At 34.3% G+C, this 20,182-nt stretch overlaps 1 protein-coding gene across 1 annotated transcript; it reads left to right on the top strand.

Moving 5' to 3' along the window:
- The first annotated feature begins 151 nt into the window (after positions 1-151).
- LOC136819747 (protein O-mannosyl-transferase TMTC2-like) lies at positions 152-19,140 on the top strand. The gene is made up of 18 exons (XM_067075990.1): positions 152-315; positions 7,191-7,281; positions 7,828-8,097; positions 8,699-9,006; positions 9,610-9,866; positions 10,039-10,772; positions 11,080-11,108; positions 11,691-11,805; positions 11,959-12,044; positions 12,698-12,759; positions 13,137-13,203; positions 13,863-13,918; positions 14,254-14,332; positions 15,161-15,294; positions 15,536-15,626; positions 15,972-16,086; positions 16,323-16,386; positions 18,547-19,140. Exons 3-18 carry the CDS (start codon positions 7,907-7,909, stop codon positions 18,730-18,732), a joined length of 2,574 nt encoding a protein of 857 aa, XP_066932091.1. The 5' UTR covers positions 152-315; positions 7,191-7,281; positions 7,828-7,906; the 3' UTR covers positions 18,733-19,140.
- The last annotated feature ends 1,042 nt before the right edge of the window (positions 19,141-20,182 follow it).

Below are 20,182 nucleotides of genomic sequence, written 5' to 3'. Positions count from 1 at the left end.
ACATAATCGAAATTGATTGGCTCAAAAATCAAATTAAAGTATGCATAAATTATGCAAATCAAAAATGATTGGATCTTGGGTAGTTTCAGATCATGACTAAATATGTGTAAACAAACTTCACCAGAAAAGACGCGGGAAATGAATCGAAATCATCAAAAATTCAAAAAAAATCTCGATGCTGCCTGTTTGGTTGTAGGCCAGACTGAACTTGATGAACTTGAACATTGAAGTACAAAAGTATGGGAGTATTATCAAGTGTCAGACCTATAAACAAATCCTACGAAAAGCTATGAAGAAATTGTATTCACTATCTAGGTAAGATTTATGATGAGACAGTCAGAGTATATTTTCATTTCTGCTGATATAATTGCTGCTATTTTATCAAATCAACAAAGTCTCCTGAGGCATCTTGCCTCATGAATGACCTGACCTGAGAACAAATGAAATTTTTTTGAATTGTGTTATTTTATGCACAAGAAATTTCAGGGTCTGGTGTGATATCTATCAAACTTGCTCTTCCAGTTAAAGTCAAAGTGTCTTACATACGAAAATTCCTGGATGATTTGCGCAATTCATGATATGCACCATTGCAATGTCTTCCATTCCACCCAGTAGCTCATTGGCTGAAAGTGACGTAAAATCAGTCAATACGTCACTTTTAACCAATCAGCTACTGGGTGGAACGGAAGACATTGCAATGGTGCATATCATGAATACAAAATAATTTTTTTGTTGAAAAAAATCTGGAATTTCCGATTTGAACACTCTCCTATTCAGAATATGATGTTGAATAATTTAAAACTCCAGGTTTTAAACAATGACACATTAATGTGTATAATTATTGTAAGTCTGCATTAATTTGTTCTTATTATTGTTTTGATGGTGGAGCGAGGTTTAATTTATTCACATGACAACCTGGATAGCAAAGGTCTATATATTTGGATATAATGTAATGAGCTTGTAATTTTCATAATAAAATGGACCATTCCATTTATTTTATGACCATACAGGGGCCAGTTTGCAGAGTATGTCAAGGCTGCACTTGAGGAAAAATGTGGAAAAATTTGGAAATACCAAGTTCTGCACTAGAAGAACTCACCTGATAAATTTTGGTCCAGACAAGGTGCACCTATATACCTCGAAAATTGGCCCATAAAGGCAAAAAATTAGCTAAAATTAGCTGCACTTGAGGAGAAAATAGCGGAACTCTGCACCTGGGGTTAAAAAACCGTCTTCACTTGCACCTGAAAACCTCAAATTTTGCACCTGCACTTGACTTTTTCCGAGTTGTGCACTTGACATCTCGAGCAAACGTGCCACACTCTGCAAACTGGTACAGGGGGTGGACCAAACATTTCCAGGGGGTAATCCGAGAAGAATTTCCAGGGGGTCTAAAGTGTTTTTTCATTTTTCCAGGGGGTAAAAAGTTATTCTTGAATTTCCATGGGGTGACCAACTGTTTTTAGCTCTTCCACCCTCATTTTAAGATAATAATTTTTCCAAGGGTTCTTTTTCAAATTTTGCCATTTTCCAGGGGGTATCTACACTTTTCCAAGAAATTAGTTTTCATTTGAAAAGGTTCGCCCACCCCCTGTATGAAAATTTTATGGAACAGCCCAATGGATATTCTAACCACTTATTCAACCTATTCTTCTAGAGGTTCTATCCTTAAGGTAATAGACCTTTTGCTAGACATGTCATGTTAGGTAATTAAAAACCTGTAAAAACTCAAGTATTGGAAATAATGATAAGAAAAAATTAGCTCGCACTTATAATTATTATGCATTAGTGTGTCATTATTTTAATGGTGAAGTTTTTAGCTATCCAACATAATATCACATCTAGCAAAAGGTCTATTGTAACACGTTATCAAGTATGTCATTAAAATTGGAATGGATTAGGTAAGAGCTTTCCTTATACAAATTCTTTTCTGTTTATTTCTAGAAACTTTGACACTTCCTTTCTATAAAGTCTGTCTAAAAAGTATTTGAACACTTTACTTTTTTTAAACAATTTCTCAGTGCCCGTATATGCTATAGAAAATTATTTAGATACAGACTTACAATGGTGGTTTAAGAAGGTAGTTAAAATTCTTTTAGGGGGCTCATCGAGCAATAACTCTGATCGCAATATCACACAGTTTTTTGTATTCAATCAAAATCACACAAATCAGCAAAAATCAGCAAAAATCTTGGATAATCCAGGATCACTCACTTTGAAAAATTTTCCAAATCACAAAAAATCACGCTTGGGGGGGGGGCTTTTTATGGAGAGTGAAAACATTACATTTAATGACTCTAAAAAAGCTACATAATCTTAGCATTCGATGAACATAATCTTAGCATTCGATGAAAATACAAATCCAGCGCTAAGAAATTGATTAGCTAATTAGGTTATCCTGACCTATGAAATTCTCTTTACTTAACCCTAGTGAGGGGGGCTTTTTCAGTTTGGGGTGAAACTAATGTTAATAGCTCCTGAAGTAGTAGAGCTTTTGGCATGAAATTTCCTGTAAATTCCTAAATTTATTAAATTAGCTTCAAAATCAAAAAAAATTTACATCTAAAAATGTTCACACCTTGCGCATGATGACATTTCTGACAGTAAGGTGTCACAATAATTGACATTTTCCAATACAAATTTATTTTTAATGTCAAATATATCATTTAAGAGCCACATTCTCTAAGAACCAGGTGGGTGGTGTTAGTATGAAATTTTGTTTGCCTTCATTTTTGGATATTTGGTAGACAAAAGTGAAAAACTCAGAATCCCAAAATTTTGGGTCCCAAAAATCCATAATGGCGGCTTGAGGGCAAGTTGAAATTTTGGACTTTTTTTGCCAAGTGTAAAAGTCTGACTTTGAGAGGAAATATTTCAAGTTGCAACCAAGGTCACATGGGTTTCTTTTGATTTCCTGAAAGTACTCACAGTAAAGTGTCAAAAAATCCAAAAAAACCCATGTGACCTTAATCGCATTTTTCATAATGGCGGCCTAGATATGGAAAAAAACTCACTTTTTAACAAATTTAAGCCTCAATTATTCAGCCTTGGAGCATTCTGGGAATTTTATTTTTGGCAAAAAGTGTTCACCAACTAACAAAGATCAAATGTTGAAAATTTGAAGTATTTCACTCAACCTGGCTGGGCTCTACAGGCTCTACAAGAAGGTGCAAATCTCAAAAAGTGTGAAATTTGCCTCGATTATTCAAGAGTTCTCAATAATAGCCTGGAAAAGTATTGAAATATCAAAGATCCAGACCTAAAACCTGAAACAATCTTCTCATAGTAGGATCTGAATATTGGCTTAGATTGCTAGGACTTGGTCTTTATAGGGCTCTTTATTTCATAGAGTTAAGTCCAATTTGGATGAGTCCTGTGAGCTGATTAGAAGTGATTCTGACACATGTTGTTGATTTTTTTCTAAAGTTTGCATGGTTTACTGACAGATAATTGTAAATCAGATATTGACTGAACCCCAAAATTTCCATTTTACCATCTACAAATACTAAGAAAACCTCATGTAGCCAAAAATCTACAAAATCTCAAGTTTAAAACAACCTTCAGTTACCCAGGAAACAGATACTGGTTTGTAAGACTTGTTACATTTAAGAGAAATCTTGAGAGATATTGGTGAGGTTCCTCAGAAAATCATTTCCAGCTATTCCTTTTGTTCAAATATTTGATTAAAGTCCCTGAAAATTTGCTATATCAACAACAGACCCCCATAATTCCCGAAAATCCAGTTACTTTACAAGGGATTTACAGAGGCTACTGACAATTCCAGGCTTACACAGTGATTAGAAATTTGAATTTTTTTTCATTCCTGGGGTGGAAAATAATACTTTTCAATGATTTTCAAAATCTTAAAACGTTTTCTGGTGTAACCAAGGCCTTATTTTTGTCTCGCCAGCCTAGAAAAATCACACTTAAAAAAATTTTTGGCTTAATTTTTCTCAAATCTGCTTATAGATCACATGGGTATTATTTTTGTTCCTGAAACTAGGCAACTTTCTCTACCAGGAACAATTAACAGTTTTTCCCAACATTAGTCGCAACTCTTGAATAATCGAGGCAAATATCACACTTTTTGAGATTTGCACCTTCTTGTAGAGCCTGTAGAGCTATATTTACTATTGTCTACCAAATATCCAAAAATGAAGGCAAACAAAATTTCATACTAACAAAATTGTCCAAAACCACCTGGTTCTTAGAGAATGTGGCTCTTAAACTGTAATTTATTGAATATTTAGGATAAAATGAGCATTTTAGGCTCAGGGAGCTTATTCTTTGCACAATACAATAGAACAAAGAACAATACAATAGAACAAAGGAAATTTCTGCTCAATTTGGGCATGGTGAGTGACGTCATCAAAATAATTTTTTATCTGACAAGGATCATGTGTGGCAAATTTCATCCAAAAAGACCCACTAGATCAAAAGTTAAGGGGTGGTACAGGAAACCCCTAATTTTGAACTGCCCCTAAAAGCCTAGTATGAATTGGGTTAAAAAGGTAAAAAAAGGGAAGAAGATAATTATTGAATTTATGGTGCAATAAAAATTAATATAAACTTATAGTATTATTTGTATATACAAGGAAAGGTAAAACAGTTATTGCAAGTCTGTTGGGCTTCCTTGAAGTCCTTAAAATGTAAAATGTGTTTATATTTTGACTAGCTTGGATATTAATTTGAAAATTATAATTTGATGATTTTGACAATTGACAAGGTGTAGTGGTATGCAACTCTGATTGGTCTTGGTTTTGTGTAGTGATGAAAGAAATAATTCAATTTGTATCTGACTCTGCAACATCAATAAAAACCCATTGATAATGAAGTGAGAATGATGAACATGCTAAGATAAGACTGAAGGCTCATTTTTACCCCATGAGTTCTTGAAAAAAAGAAATTACTCTTAGTTCAAAAAATGAGTGGGTCTTAAAAGCTTTTTAAGTGAAGGAAGAAATCAAAATACAAAGGCATACCATTTCAAAAAATTCTTCAAAATGCAAAAGTATCAACCAAGAACCTTCTCATAAATAGCTGCCAGGCCTAACCTAAGAATGGAAATACCAGCTATTTTCTTAAAATCCCAAATGATTTTAAAGTCCAGGAAAAACATATCTGTTGCCTACAAAATCTATGAAAATAAGGAAAATCTGTCTGTTTACTGAAAGCCGTGAGCTGTTTCTTCCCCCTAATGACAATAAATCACCTTGTTGAAAGTCAAGAGCTGTTTTCAAGTGCCATGTTAAAAAATGCATTAGCTTTATTGCTTACTTGAATATCAGCTCAGAGTCAGGGTTGTATATTTCTCTTGGTGGTTAACACAACGCATAATCTTTAGCAATATTTTCTAGTTTTATTAACTTGAGCCCCTGAGGAGGTAATACTAATGTCAATTCAGAAAAAAGTGCAAATTTTAAATTAATGAAAGAGGGCTTACTTAAATGTTATGTTATCATGGGTACTTTTTTTACAGAAAAAGTTTATGTAATGATAAGAAACACAGCATAAACATTTCGATATTATGCAATTTTTGAGCCATCCAAAACCAGGGCTAAAACATAATCAAATAACATTCAAATAAAAACGTCAATGATGTTCGCCCAGGGATTGAGCGATGTAATAATTTTGATAATCTATATATTAATACGTTAAAACCTGTGTGTTTACAACGTTTTGTAAAAAGTTTTCGAAAATCTAACTAATCTCTACAAAGCTTCCTCTTCATGGCATTGAACCGATATCTTTTTGTACCTTATGCAGATTTCCTACCACTAGACTAACTTTGAGACTCCAAGATACTATTTTCATTACAAGAAGTTTGGAGCTTGATGGGTTAAAATTAACCTTCTTCCCAAATTTTATTTTTTATCTTATCCAGATGCTCTTTAAAACTTTCTGTTTACAATAGCGGCTCCCTATCACTTTCAAAACTGTTCGAAGTCTTTCAAAGTCACTCTCAAATGTCCAGCCACGATGGCTAAAAAGATCTAAAATATAATTTTTCTAAGCCATTTACTTAAATTGTGGTTAAAAATTGCAATGCAATGTTATCTTTTTTCCCCTTCTTTTTAAAATGAAAATTGTATCATTAACTCGGCAGCTTTCTTTCTTCCTTTAGAGTTCTTTATATGTTCTTTATTCGCTGGATTGGGACAAGCAGCGTGAGACGCTTCGCATACGGCTAGTTGTTGTTAATTGTGTTAACATTATTTTATTTTTCTCAGTATTAAAGCCTGTATATACACTGTTATATCCCAGTACTTTGTATTGTCTATCATTTAATAAATTAAATAAGCATTGACGAGGAGTGATTTATAGCTATAGCCAAATATCAAAACTCAATAGTCTATAATTGCAATAAACAAGTCGGCATGACCATGCATGGTAATTTTTATTGTTCAAACATACATTTGATAAAGTCTACCACTACCACATTTTCAAAGATATTACCCTCAAGCGTGTAAAAAACTTTTTTGGAAAAGTGGGGATTATCAAAAATTTAGAAAGGGTAGAATTGTCATTTGGTAACAGGGGTAGAAAAGTGATGAAATATTTCGGTCGGTTTCATAGCTTTAATGTTTATGACAGCAGTGTTCATACATGCTCTGTATTGATAAGTCTAAGGTAAGGTCCAGCTAAACATAGACTGTTACCGGATCCTTGAACAGATGCAAGAATGAAAGTTAGTTGAGAGGCTCCTCACCGGGGGAAGAAACAAAAATCGATTCTTTTAAAGGATTTTAAATGACCTTCTTTTTCTTATTTTTTGAGCTGTTAATAATAGGTGATAAAATCTTTCCTAATAACTCTTCGCTTGGGAACGGGACTGAGACTCGGACTCGATATTATGAAATAAACTCTTTTGAAATTATAAGATGACTCTTCAGTAGCTTGATGTCATTTGAGATTTTTAATTATTTTGATTTCGGAGAATATGGATGCCTTTCCACTTCCACTGTTTGAAAATAGTCATTGCAACTTTTTTCGCAATAATAATAGGTCATCAAATTAATGCAGGTTATTACTTTTGACTAATCTGCTTCCATACCCACAAGAAAAGAGATTAAGTTCGGATAAATACATAATATAGAGAGATCATCTTGAAGGAAATTCATTTTGTCTGTTCTGATGTGTTTTCATTTAATTAAAAAATTTAGACTTGGTTTTATTTTGTCTTACTGTAGAAGCAATGCTGTCACAAAGAAGCCACACTGCATCAATGTTGAACTCACCATTTTTAAATGAAGTCCTTAGCAACTGGGGCTTTTATCAATAGTAAGGATTCATTTGCATGGCTTAAATATTTGAAAAGGCTTGATGTAAATAAATGGTTCCTTGAGCCGTTCATGGAGCATTTGCTTCTGGTTATGTTTCGACGGTTTTTCCTTTTCTTGTTTACTTATCTTTATCTTTACTTATTTTTATGAAATATGTTTTAAGTTTTGATTCATTTTTCACACATTCGGCAGAGCCCCACTCTGTCGAGGTTAAGGTTGATAGGTCAAGTTTTTATAGAGGCTAATTGACTCTATGACTTCACAAGAATATCTTTTTATACTTAGTTTTTGTTTTGCTTGAATTTTGTACGAACGGTTCTGTAACTGTTGCTTACATCTTTTATTTTTACCTAACAGGATCAAAAGACCTTCGAAATGTAAACAGTTTGATAACCATCGGAACAATGTTTCAAAAAGTAATCAAATCGGAGAGAATATTTTTGCTTTTATTAATGGAATAAGAAAACTGACTGTGATATTTTCCTTGAATTTGAGAAATATTTTTCAAATAAAGATCACAACATTTAATAATATTTCATTTCAGACATTTTTGCGCTGGAAGTTCTCATGATTTCATTTCATCAGCGTTAAACTAATTGAAGCTCGATACTACCGCTCATAAAATGGGTCGAACAGTACAGTTGGATCAAAACAACAATCGAAGGAAAGTGTGTTCGAAAAATGACACTTTGGAAAATGCTGACCAAGCACAAATTTCAACCTCAAAGATGAACAGATATTACATGATTGTTTTTCTGGTATCGTTTGTGGTATATTCGAATACGTTAACTGCTGGCTTCGTCTATGATGACACGTAAGTCATAATAAACATTCTCATGAACAAAATCACTTTTCATTGGAGTTTTTTTTGACAGTGGTACCCCAATGACAGCATTACTCAATAGCGGTGTAAATGCATCGAAAGCGCTAGATTAACTTTTCATTGTATACTTGTGTGGTGATTTAGCGCCGTTTGACGTTGAATCCTAGCACTGTAATGGCTTTTTTGCGGGTACTACTTTAACAAAAACTCAAAGATGGTTGATTTAGCTTTGTTCAAGGTTTATAAAGGTAGAGACTACGTAAAAAATAACACTTTCCTCCTCCTTTGAAAAGATAAACCTTTTCATAAGTACGAATATCATTTGCCTCGTTTTTTAAACGAATTGCAGGGTGATGGTAACCCTTGAGACTTTAAATCGTTTTTTAATGAATAGAGTACACTAGATAACACACTCAAGATGAAATTCATGAAGAGGTCTCTTAAAGTAATCTAAATGTTTCAGAAAGCCCTTTGAGGTATCGATGAGAGTTTATGCAAATAAGCAAGTTTGCTATGACTTGCAGAACTACCTACCCTCCCCTACCTTAAAATTCAGACATTTAAGAATTTAAACATTTTTTTTCATTTCCAGGAGGTGTATTGTAAAGAATCAAGATATACTTCCATCGACGCGATGGACCAAAATCTTTGCCAACGATTTTTGGGGAACACCTTTGTCACACAGTGGTAGCCACAAATCATATCGACCTTTATGCATCCTCTCGTTTCGTTTTAATTATTGGTTAGGGGGTCTGGAACCTAGTGGCTACCATTTATTGAACGTGCTGCTACACGGTGTGGTATCCTGTTTGTTTTGTTACTTTTGTTTTGTGATTCACTGCGATGAAGAGCTGTCATTTTTTGGTGGATTGTTGTTCGCGCTTCATCCTGTCCACACAGGTAGGTGGTCATTTGTTTGTCTTACCGCCCTTCACTAACAAACAATAGGTGTTATAACATGTTTTTTGTTATTGACCATTCAACCTTCAAACTCGAGTGACGCGTGTTTATACGTCCAAAACTAGCCAAGGTTGTAATTCCTGACAATTTGATTTACATGGGAATAAACAACATGCTTTTTGAAAGAGTATAAAAATATATTTTCAATGGTACCAAAACACTATTGTCTGTCTCCAAAGTTAAGCTTTTATGCCAGTTTGATGTTTCAGATTTTAGAGGAAAAAAATCACGTCTTTCAAAAAATGTTAGGCACTGGAAAGGTTAAAATAATACCAATAATTCATACCTGTCAAGTTTTTCATATTAAAGTATTTGTGACCTCAAGGGTAAAAATGTTCTGATAAGATGGAATTTTCATAGAAAACCAACGATTAATTTTTCTTCTGATATTTTGGTTTTGTGTTCTTGCGATTTTTGAGCCCTTGCTTGTATATTATTTGGCAATAAACCTAGAGATCCTCAACCTTGGCTATTCTTTCACTCGGAAGCTTTAATAGGTAACCAAACTCAAGCCTGATAAAAGTTACTTCATTATCAATTTAGAAGCAGTAGCTGGCGTTGTTGGTCGTGCGGACGTTGGAGCAGCTCTTTTCTTCATGGCATCAATCCTATTATATCATCGTGCTGTCAAAGACCTCGAAAACATCTCCAAGATTGACTTTATAGAGAGTCTTATAATGGCGTTCTGCTCAACGTTCACTAAAGAACAAGGAATCACGGTTTTAGGTGTTTTGGTAGTCTATGAGTTGTTGGTTGTCTCCAGATGTAACTTGGCCTATCCTACTGAAGTACTTCCTCGGGTAAAGAATAAGTCTCTGTATAGTTTCTTTATTTTCTCGTTGTTTTGTCTATCTGGTTCAATTAAAGAAATAGGTTTAACGAAATTTTGGCAGAATCCAAGACCATCAATGATACTTTTTCCTGATGATGAAAGTAATTCGGTTAATCCATAAAACACATTTTTGTTTTCAGCTTCGTGCAACTGGTGGCCACGTGCGTATTTTCTTCCTCGTCGCTACTACAGCTACCATTTTGTACGTTCGATTTCTGATTATGGGAAATTCGTTACCAGACTTTGCACCTGCTGACAACCCGGCTGCTAGCGAAAACAACTTCCTAACCAGACTACTAACATTCCTCTACTTACCGGCTTATAACTTATGGCTACTAATCTATCCTGCTCGACTCAGTTATGATTATTCAATGTTTACAATTCCCCTTGTGGAGGAGATTTTCGCATTCGAAAACATTCTTTCCTTTACTTTATACACAACTTTGTTCTTCGTTGCAGTGCTTTTTCTTAAATACTGTCGTAAATTTGGAGTGGTCCATTATGATGGCACAGAATATTACATCAAGCGAAACAAATCGGTTATTTATTTCAAACCCAAAGATACGAACACAAATAAAGTCTTCATAAGTGAAAATTTAAATCAACTCATATTAGGCTTAGCCATGCTAATTTTACCATTCTTACCTGCAACTAATCTTTTTTTCTACGTCGGTTTTATCGTGGCCGAGCGGATATTATATATTCCAAGTATTGGGTTTTGTTTTTTGATGGTTACTGGTGTAAAAGTGTTGAAAAGATATCGTGGAGTGGACGAAGACCAGATTCGGAAAATTCTCCTGGTGATTTTAGTCTTGTTTGCTGCAAAAACATATCATCGAAATTTTGTGTGGCATGACGAAGAATCTCTGTATAGGTAAAAACGCCAATATATTATCACTATACTGCAATATTATTTCATTTCCGAGCTTCCGAATAAAAGTTTGATGGAATATCCCTCCTTTGTAAATGAAAGACAAAAGCATGGACAATTGATATCAAGACCGACCAGGTATTCAAAAACTTCGGTATACCGGATTTACTGCGATTTGAGCTCTACTAAGCTCATTTGATGTCAATCGGTACTTTGATCACCAGCCGGTTATTAGGCAGGGTGTTAGAGAAACATGTAGGATAGACTCTCTACCTTCATTGGTTAAAAAAATTTAGCTACTTTTCTTTAGATCTGGACTTGCTACCAGTCCTGCAAAATGTAAGTCACATTTTTTTGATAACTAGAAAGCTTTTTTCTCAAACTGGGGAGTCCATATTCATACGTTACATTTGCATCGTTCCGACGTATAGTTTTCGACACTAACCGAAAGTGTTATACTGGTTTCGGGACTTTTTCTGGCGAGTTAAACGGAACAGTTCCATTCCGATGCACTAAAAGAACAGCTATAATGTTCAATGTTTAGTTTTGAAAAAGATATGGAATCGTAACGTCTGAGCATGGTATATGATTTCAAAACCCCACACTATTACCAAATAGGTTTCCAGCATCGATTGTTAAGTTCAGTTTGTAGTGCTATGAGTTCGAATCTCATTTCAGTCCAGCTTAGTAGTTACACTATTCGACAAAACCTATGACAGTGTCTTTGAGTTGACCCTCCATTCCCTGTTCTTCAGACAGTGTTATCAAAACAGGATACTTATAGCCTTATGTTGTCAACAATTGTAGCTATCAGACTAAGGTTGTGGTTGGCCCAATATTGTAAGTACTCAAGGAAATGATTGTTTTCAAATGTTTTTATGCATTTTGTGATAGATTTTTGATATTCTATTTTCATTACAGCTTACGGTAATCTTGGAAATATTTTGGTTGAGCAAGGCAAAAAGAAAGAAGGTGAACTCGCTTACCGCAAAGCCTTGAGATATCGATTCAATATGGCGGATACTCACTATAATTTGTAAGTGTGGCATTTTGTGGAATGATTATATGGTGATTTACCTAATATATTAATTTTTTGAAAGACGTATATTAATTTTTTTTTTCTAAACTAAAGACTAAAGCGTATCGCAAACAATACTGATTTATGACAATCTATCCTCATTTCAAACAGGGGTATATTACTACAAGAATCTCAGCGATACGAAGAAGCAATCGGAAGTTATAAAGCGGCTGTTAAATATCGACCAAGACTTGCAGGTGAGGATAACTTTTAACCGAAATTTTCCTAGAATGATGAATGGTTTTATCTTTTTTGTTCAGAGTAATCATTCATGAGTTTCATTTGACTTTCGATTGAGTTTCGTTTTTTCATATTTTCTGCCTTGCTCTGATTATTCTTCACTCGGTATAATAATGATAATGATAGATACTCTTTAACTATAGAACCTCTATATTTCGAATGCTTCCTTAACTCGAACAAGTTTTCTCGTCCCTTCAGTTAAAAATGCCTTATAAACCTCTCTCCATAACTCGAAATTTCCTTAGCTCGACCAAATCTATGAGATTCCATGGAGAATTAGACAATCCTATCGTCTACACAAGATCACTAAAAAAGGGAATAGTTTAGGAGAGGCGTGATAAATTCGGAGGGTGTAAGCAGTGGCGGAGATGTTTACAGTGTTCCAAAACTCTACCACCACTTTTTTCCCGTAAACCGCCCTGACGCCCTAACTCGTTCCCGCGTTTACTGACTTTTAAACGGACGATAGCACCGTCTAATGGAGAATCCACGGAGACTCCATTGTAGTTTTTCACAATCGTAATCCGACAAGGATTGGATATTGGTTATAGTGCTTCAAAGAATTCTTGACAACAGCATTACGTATATTATTTTTCATTTTCTTTTTCAGCGGCTCATTTGAACCTTGGTGTTACTTATATGAGTATGAAGAAACTACATGACGCAATCAAGGTACTGCTGATTTCTCGCTAATTCGAACTCGAATGGGAAGTCTAATTTTTTAGAATTATTGAGAGTAATCGTTTGATATAAGAACATCCCAAATTTCTAAAGCCTAAAAATGCTCTTGAACATGTTCTTATTTTCACCATTTTGTGTGTTTCCCCTTGAAGGAAACTGAGAATTACTTCGAACTAAAGGATGTTTCGAATTAGCGATACTGTATAGAATCCTATATAGGGGAATCATTTTTTGAGAAGGTTTTTTCTTATTTTTGAATTAACAAGAACTTTTTTATTCGACTTATGGAAATTTTTCGGTCATCTTTGGTCGAAATTACCCACCTGGAGGTTCACTATGAAGAATTGAGCTCATTGATGTATTTTTAGGTTTTTAAGAATGCCACCGATATAAGCGACCATGGATTGAAAGATCCGCATCAGCATGCTACTTCATGTAAGGTTATATATTTTGATATTGATTTTTCACGTCCAATAGTCAGGGTATATTTATTATGATAAAGCAACACAACATCAACTAACAACATCGACAAACAACAACTTATGCAAGCAACTAAACTTTTAAGAAATATACGAAAACAGACACCATAGACATAGACTGCCTCAGATCCTTTTCATCGTCCAATAAATTATGATAAAGCGATATTATAGCTTTTGAAAGCTTTATACGGTATAGCTAACTGAACCATTACTATCGAACGTAACTGATAGCAATCTCGTATGTACCTACCCAGAGCCACATGTACCACTCTTTAATTTTACTGATGGACGCGATACACGCTTTCGTGAGCGCTCTCAGAATCATAAAATAGCGAACTAAAGGCCGGTCTCCACTTGCGCGCGCTTCAATCGCATATTTTCGAGCAAAGCTTCCACGCTATTGGTCAAAAGAAAAATGAAGCAACTCCATTGGCGCGATCTGACGTAACGGTTGAAAAAAGTTGAAATGTGTTCAACTTTTTTTTCCAGCGCGCGCTACATTTTTATGACGTAATCTTTTTTCCAAGCAAAAAGGGTTGAAGTCAAAAAGTGCGATCACAGCGCGCGCAAGTGGAGACCGGCCTTTAAGGGACTGGGTGCGAATTTATTTTTCAGTAAGTCACATACGTTACAATTTGGGAAAAGCTCTTTTTGAAGTCAACGAATATCAGGTACGCTTGTTTCAATTTTAGGGTGTTACTTAACTTCTCATCTAGTGGCTAACGATAATAGTAGTAGTTTTATATTACACTTTTTGTTTTGAAAAATCTTTTTCTATTAATTCCCTCGAGGTTTTAAAGGAAAACGTTTGACATGCTTGTGCAGCATCTTTAGAGGAAAAAAGAACAACTTTCTCACCCTCCCCGTGCATAAACTTTTAGAAACTCTTGTTAATTATTCTTTGTCAACATAAGCTTTATGGTTATAAAAGGAGCATGTCTTTAATTCTCAATTTCATATGATCTAAATGCTTTGCTTATTTGTTAATATTTATTTGTCTTTAAAGGAATCACTAAATATATTTCTGGATGCTCTTCAAAAGATCCCTGATGGTTACGAGTGTCACAGCATGTATAACATGATAGGTAGATGACTTGACAAAAGTTTTTCATGGAATTAATAACAAACACGTTTCAAAACGTTGCCATGCATTATTTCATTTTGGTCCTAGTCTTCGCGTTGTTGATTGGTTCCTTTGCGTTGATTGGATTCTTCCACGGATATCATGTTCTTTTACACAAGTAGTAAGACAGATCAGTGCTTCCTCCAGAAAAGTGGAAGTGGAAGATACATAGACCTTTTCATAATTTTCGTCACGAACATCAGTTGCCTCGTTTTGAAATTATTGCCATGGTCATTAACTCCCAGCGGATTTTATTAAAACTACTTTCTATTCATAAAAGAATCATTTAATGTCTCAAGAGACACGATCACCATGGTAATTGTTTGAATACGAGGCAAGTGATATTCGTGACGTAATTTATGAAAAGGTCTATTATCAAGGGGTATTGGAAAAATCTATCTGTTATTTCCAAGGGGTTAAAGGTTTTATTTTTACATAAGTGTTCCCGTTTCATATCAGACACGTATTTCATGTCTGCCTATTGTTTTATTATGCTTATATAAGCAAAAAATGTTTCTCTTTTCCTCTTTTTGACCAATCTTGCTCCACATCCGTGTCAATCTAATGTGAAAAAGCTTGTGAATTAAAATTGATGAAAATTGATGAGTAAGCAAACGATATCACTTTTATTTAAAAACAAAACCTTTACGTAATTTACAATATCCGGTCGATTTGATGCTTTTCCAGCCTCACGATATCGATTCTGTTGACGCTGTTGTCTTCTTTCTAATAAAGCCGATCTCCCTCCTGTATCCTCCTGTATCATGATATTTCGTTTCTTATTCTCTAGGTCAGTGTTATTCAGAGATAGGAAAACATGATCACGCACAAGTTTGGTATTTCAAAGCTCTTCATTCCAAACCTGACCATATCCCTGCATTGCTGACCGTCGCTAAAAATCTCGCTGAACATGAGTTTATCAAGGTTTGTAACCACCCTGACATTTTGAGACTACTTAATCGGATTAATTTTGCGAGCGGAAAAATCGCGAAATCTTCTGAATTTTACTTTCGCAAATCAGCCAAAGATTTGTTAAAAGTAAGTGTATTTTACGCTGAAAATTGGTTTTGAAAATTTGTCAAAATATTTGGCACCAAAAATGAAAAATGAAATGAAGCAAATACTTGGACGATAATGACCTCAACGTTACTTTCTTTTATTTCAGGGTGACGGAATCGATTGGGAAAAGATTGAAGAGCATATGAACCATGCATTGAGCTTAGCTCCTAATCGACTCGACATCTATGTTCTTTTTGGTATATCTTATTATTTCAGTTTTTAGGCGTTATATGAACGCCCTTTAAAGCTTCTTTTTTTCGGGATAACTGAAATGAAACCCTCCTTGCTTCAACTAAAGATGTTCATGAATCGTAATTAACTTGACCGAAACTTTGTCTTTTGTAGTCTAACACAGCAGGGGGTGTTAAAAATCTCATTCAAGCTCCTCTCCTCTGAATAAAGGTTTTTTTTTTTATCTGCACTGGACAGGTTTTCTTCTGTCAAATATTTATTGCCCAGTCCTAAAGCCTCATAAGCATAAATCCCGTTCAAGGTCCAGACTATATTGAGTAATTAGATCAGTTTTTCTTTGTTTCTCACAGCATCGTTTTACGAGAAGAAAGGCGATTTTCGAAATGGAATACGAATTTTACAGAAAGCGCTAATGGTCGATCCGAAACATATTCAAACGCTATCAATGCTTTCCTCCTTCCACAGGTTGGGTCTAGTGGAATATTTCAAGATTTAAGGAAATTGTCGACCACAGTTGAAGTGGTGTGGTTACTAACTTGGTTAACTATATTCTTGCAAAAGTTTATACTTTTCACGACATTTGCTCCCCGCCAAAAAATAACTTCCATAAGTTATTCAAAGAAAATCTTTTCATTAAAAGTTGACTTACCCTCTGAACGAAAAAAAGTGTAGTTTTTTTGAAGTTCTTGTACTTTCTTTAGAATTCGAAATGAGAATGAAGAAGCGTTGAGATATTTGGAACAAGCTCTTCAAGCAGAACCTAAGGTAAAATTCTCCGCTGAAAATATATTCCTGAATGATTGTTGTTTTCGAATGTTAACCTTTACCACGCCTTCTCTCTGGGAACTTCACCCCGTGCACGCCTTGTCGTTTTGGGAAAAATGACAGTTTTACGCTTTCCGTCATAACTTTTGATCTACTAAACCGATTAAAAAAAATAAGCCCAATCTGGAAAGCCCAACTATCCTGCTTTCCAAAAATGTTAAAATAAAGGATTTTCCTCTATCAATGGTGACACAGTAGTCTTCTGCCTTAGAGTTGAAAAAAATTCAAAACGCAATTTGTCATATTTTTCAAAATTTTACGTTTCGGTTAAAAAAAAAGTGGGGAGAACATTTGCGATACCATAATTTTCTGGCTCATTGTTTCCACCATTATAACTACAACTGTTAGCCAAAAAATCACAATCATACCTTTACTAGAAAAGGCAGAATTCATTTTTAGAAAACCTTGGTTTTCGAGAAAATTTCCACGTAAATCAGAGGCACGTAAGGCAGAGGCCCCTTGAGGTAATTTTTATGGGAAATATCACTAAAAACAGCTAAAAATGACTTTCCTATCATCAACCAGCATGAAAGCAATAGAAATAACATAGTACATACACTTTGAAACTCTTTGCAGCCTTATCAGAAGCCTTAACTTGGGTTTCGGTGACGGTCAATGACGGCCGACAAGCCTCCAGTCCTCACCCTTAATGTACCGTCATACTAAAGAATAAGGAGGCAGAAACTTACCTCAAACACTGACTAAACTACAAACAAGCAATACATAACATTTCCAACCAATAAAACAAACCATTTTCCACTAAATAAACATAAAAAAGTTAGTTACAGCAGTCAATGAGCTCATAATTTCCAAAAGAATATTTTGCCTGATTTTCCAGTTTGTTTTGACAGTTAAAATCGAAAGTAGGTGGTTTCATACTATTGAAAATAGTTTGTTTACATTTTCTCTCCGTCATATAAGACATTTCCCGGGATTTAAAGGCGTCTTTAAGGCGGTAGGGCGGCTTTTCTTAACAGCCCATGAAAAACGTATATTTACGGCTTCGGCTATATATTAGAACGTAAATTTACGGCTTCGGCGTGGTAAAGGTTAAGGGCTCTGACCATAGTGAATTTTTCATAATTGCCGTGTTTAAAATGTGTTTTCTGACTAATCTAACCAACAAAACTATGGCATGTTATACATTTTCTGTTAGACAAACTATTCCTGAATCTGGAAATTAAAAAATTGCATTGAAAAAATTTGATGAAAAAGAAAATGAAGACTTTAGCGAGGAAGAGTATTTCAACTTTGAAGAGCTTAGTTTCGGCGAAGAAAAAACATTTTGAAAATTTTTTCGCTGTAGATGAAGTATCTTTTACCGAACAATAAAATTTTTTGCGGAAAATCTTTGTAAATGCTTCTTTGTCTCGAAATCTTCAAAATAGTGGTTTTTCATCAATTTTTCATCTGGATTTTGCTTAAAAAACAGTCATAACTTTTGACACATCTTTTTAGAAAAATTTTCCGCAAAATTTAAAATAGTTCAATTCTTTGCGGACAGTTTGAAAAAAGTTTGAAACAAAAAGGTTAATTACCCATTAAAACTTAGCACTTTTTATAAAAGAAGGTGATGCAACATATTATTAACGTCTTTTTAAAGTTCATAACGTCATTTTTGCAATTAAGTTCTTAATTACTCTTAAGGGGTTTGATTAAAAAGCAATTTATAAAGGCAATTCTTTGTTAAAAGTGTTAAAGAATCTAAAACATAACTTTTATGTTCAGATACTAAAATCAATTTTCTGACTATGGTCAGAGCCCTTAAGGTAGACTATGGCTATAGTCTAAGACAAAACACTATCTAAGAAATAAGCCCAAAGCCGAAGAAAATTCGCAAACGGGCGTTTTGCCGAAAAAAGTTTAGATTTTTTTCCCGTATACCGCCATAACGCCATACCGCCATATTTTACCGCCTTTACTATCACTGTAACGGACGGTAACATTGGCTAACGTTAGGATTGCACCAAATTATTGCATAAATGATTTATAAACTGAAAAGACTCGGGACGGAACAAAACAAGAGGAAAGGTTAAAAAAGAATTGCTTGGACCAAATGTTATAGGGGTTTTTTCAATAAACAAACGTTCAATTTTTCAGAATGTGACAACATTGTTGAACATGGGAGCAATGTTACATTTGATGGGAAAGTTCGATGAAGCCGAGTTAAGGTATCGAGATGCACTGGAAATTCAACCCGGTAACAAACTTCTTTTAGAAAATATCCAAAAACTTCAAAGACAGAAATTAAAAATGGCTGCCGTCGATAATGATGGCTCCAGTTAAAAGACGGGAAAAAAACATTTTTATCGAATTCAAAAATGTTGCTTTGGTTGGAGTCTAAATAAATATACGTTCATTGAAGAGTTTTTCATCATATATAATGCTAGATAGATAGGTAGATTTCAATATTTAAATTTAAAAAATCTGTCACATTTCAAAACAACAAATTTCCGTTCTCTCGTTTAGTTTTGTTCATTCATTTTACACCTGTACATAAAATTTACGATATATTTATTTAGATAGGGGTTTTTTAAATTTTACGCATTTTCACGGTCGTTTGTAAGTATTTCCGAAGTTTTGTAATTTATTTCATTCGTTGTATTTTTAGAGGTATCGATAGTAGTCGTCTTTGTATAAAATTTTATAGTTTAAGAATTTCGGTACGCTGTTTTTCAACATTGAGTCATTTAATTAGCCACGTCTAGTGTTTTTTTTATTATAGGCCACCCCATTTGTACTTGCTTAACATAGAGCGGGGATGGAAAAAGCAGTGGGGTTGGGTGATACTCTGAAGGATATCCTAAAACCTTTTTGCCCTGCCTTTTCTAATTTTTAATTAAAATAGACAGTCAGTTGTCTAAAGTGAATGCATTGCCTTCTTTTGTCGTCAATGCAATATCTTTATCCTAGGAAAGATTTTAACTGTCCTCTTTTTGCCCTCTCTTTGCCTACTTTAACAATTATAATAGGCGGGGCAGAAAGTCGGCCGTGTAAACCAGAGCTTATTATAAGTGATTTTTACAAAGAATCTTAGTAAAATGAAGGTTTTGGCACTTTTCTAGGATTTTTTCATAAAATGGGGAATGATGATTATAGAATTACGACATTATGCACAAAAGAGAAAGCAGTATGCAAAGTTGAAAAAAACATGCTCTCTTTTGTCAAAGTTATCTCACATAGCACGGAGCATTTTTTTCGTCAAAGCATTATTGTTATATTTTGAGAAGATCAATCCGTTCAATCAAACAATCTAGTTTTCTCAGACACCGGTGTATTTTACAGACCAGTGTATAAAAACTGTCCAAAATCCTGGTGGAAAGTTGAAATTTGGTCACTAATATTTAGATCACAAAATGATACTACTAATTGTTACACTATTTTTTGAAACTTTTAGATATTGAAAGTTATTGACGTTGTCCAAATTTTTCCTTCACAAGATCAATAATATCTTTAAATTATAACTTTACCCCTTTTTTAACTTCCAATGTCTCTTCCCACAGAAAAAAATAGCAAAAATCGTTTTTGTTCAGACTGCACATTTTTGATACGTGATCCACTCATGAATATCTTTACAGCTAACACAACTCTCTTAACTCTTATAGCTGTTTCACTTTCCCTTCTAATTATACAGTGTAGCCGGTGAAAAACGAAACAAAAATTGATGAAAAGTATTATCTAATTTTTTCTTTTCTACCAGTGGATACCCCTTAAAACCTGTAAAGTTGGGTATTAA

Source organism: Clytia hemisphaerica, unplaced genomic scaffold, assembly GCF_902728285.1.
Source record: "Clytia hemisphaerica strain Z4C2 unplaced genomic scaffold, Clytia hemisphaerica genome assembly, whole genome shotgun sequence".
Lineage (NCBI taxonomy): Eukaryota > Metazoa > Cnidaria > Hydrozoa > Leptothecata > Clytiidae > Clytia > Clytia hemisphaerica.
This window is presented reverse-complemented; position numbering and strand designations above follow the sequence as displayed.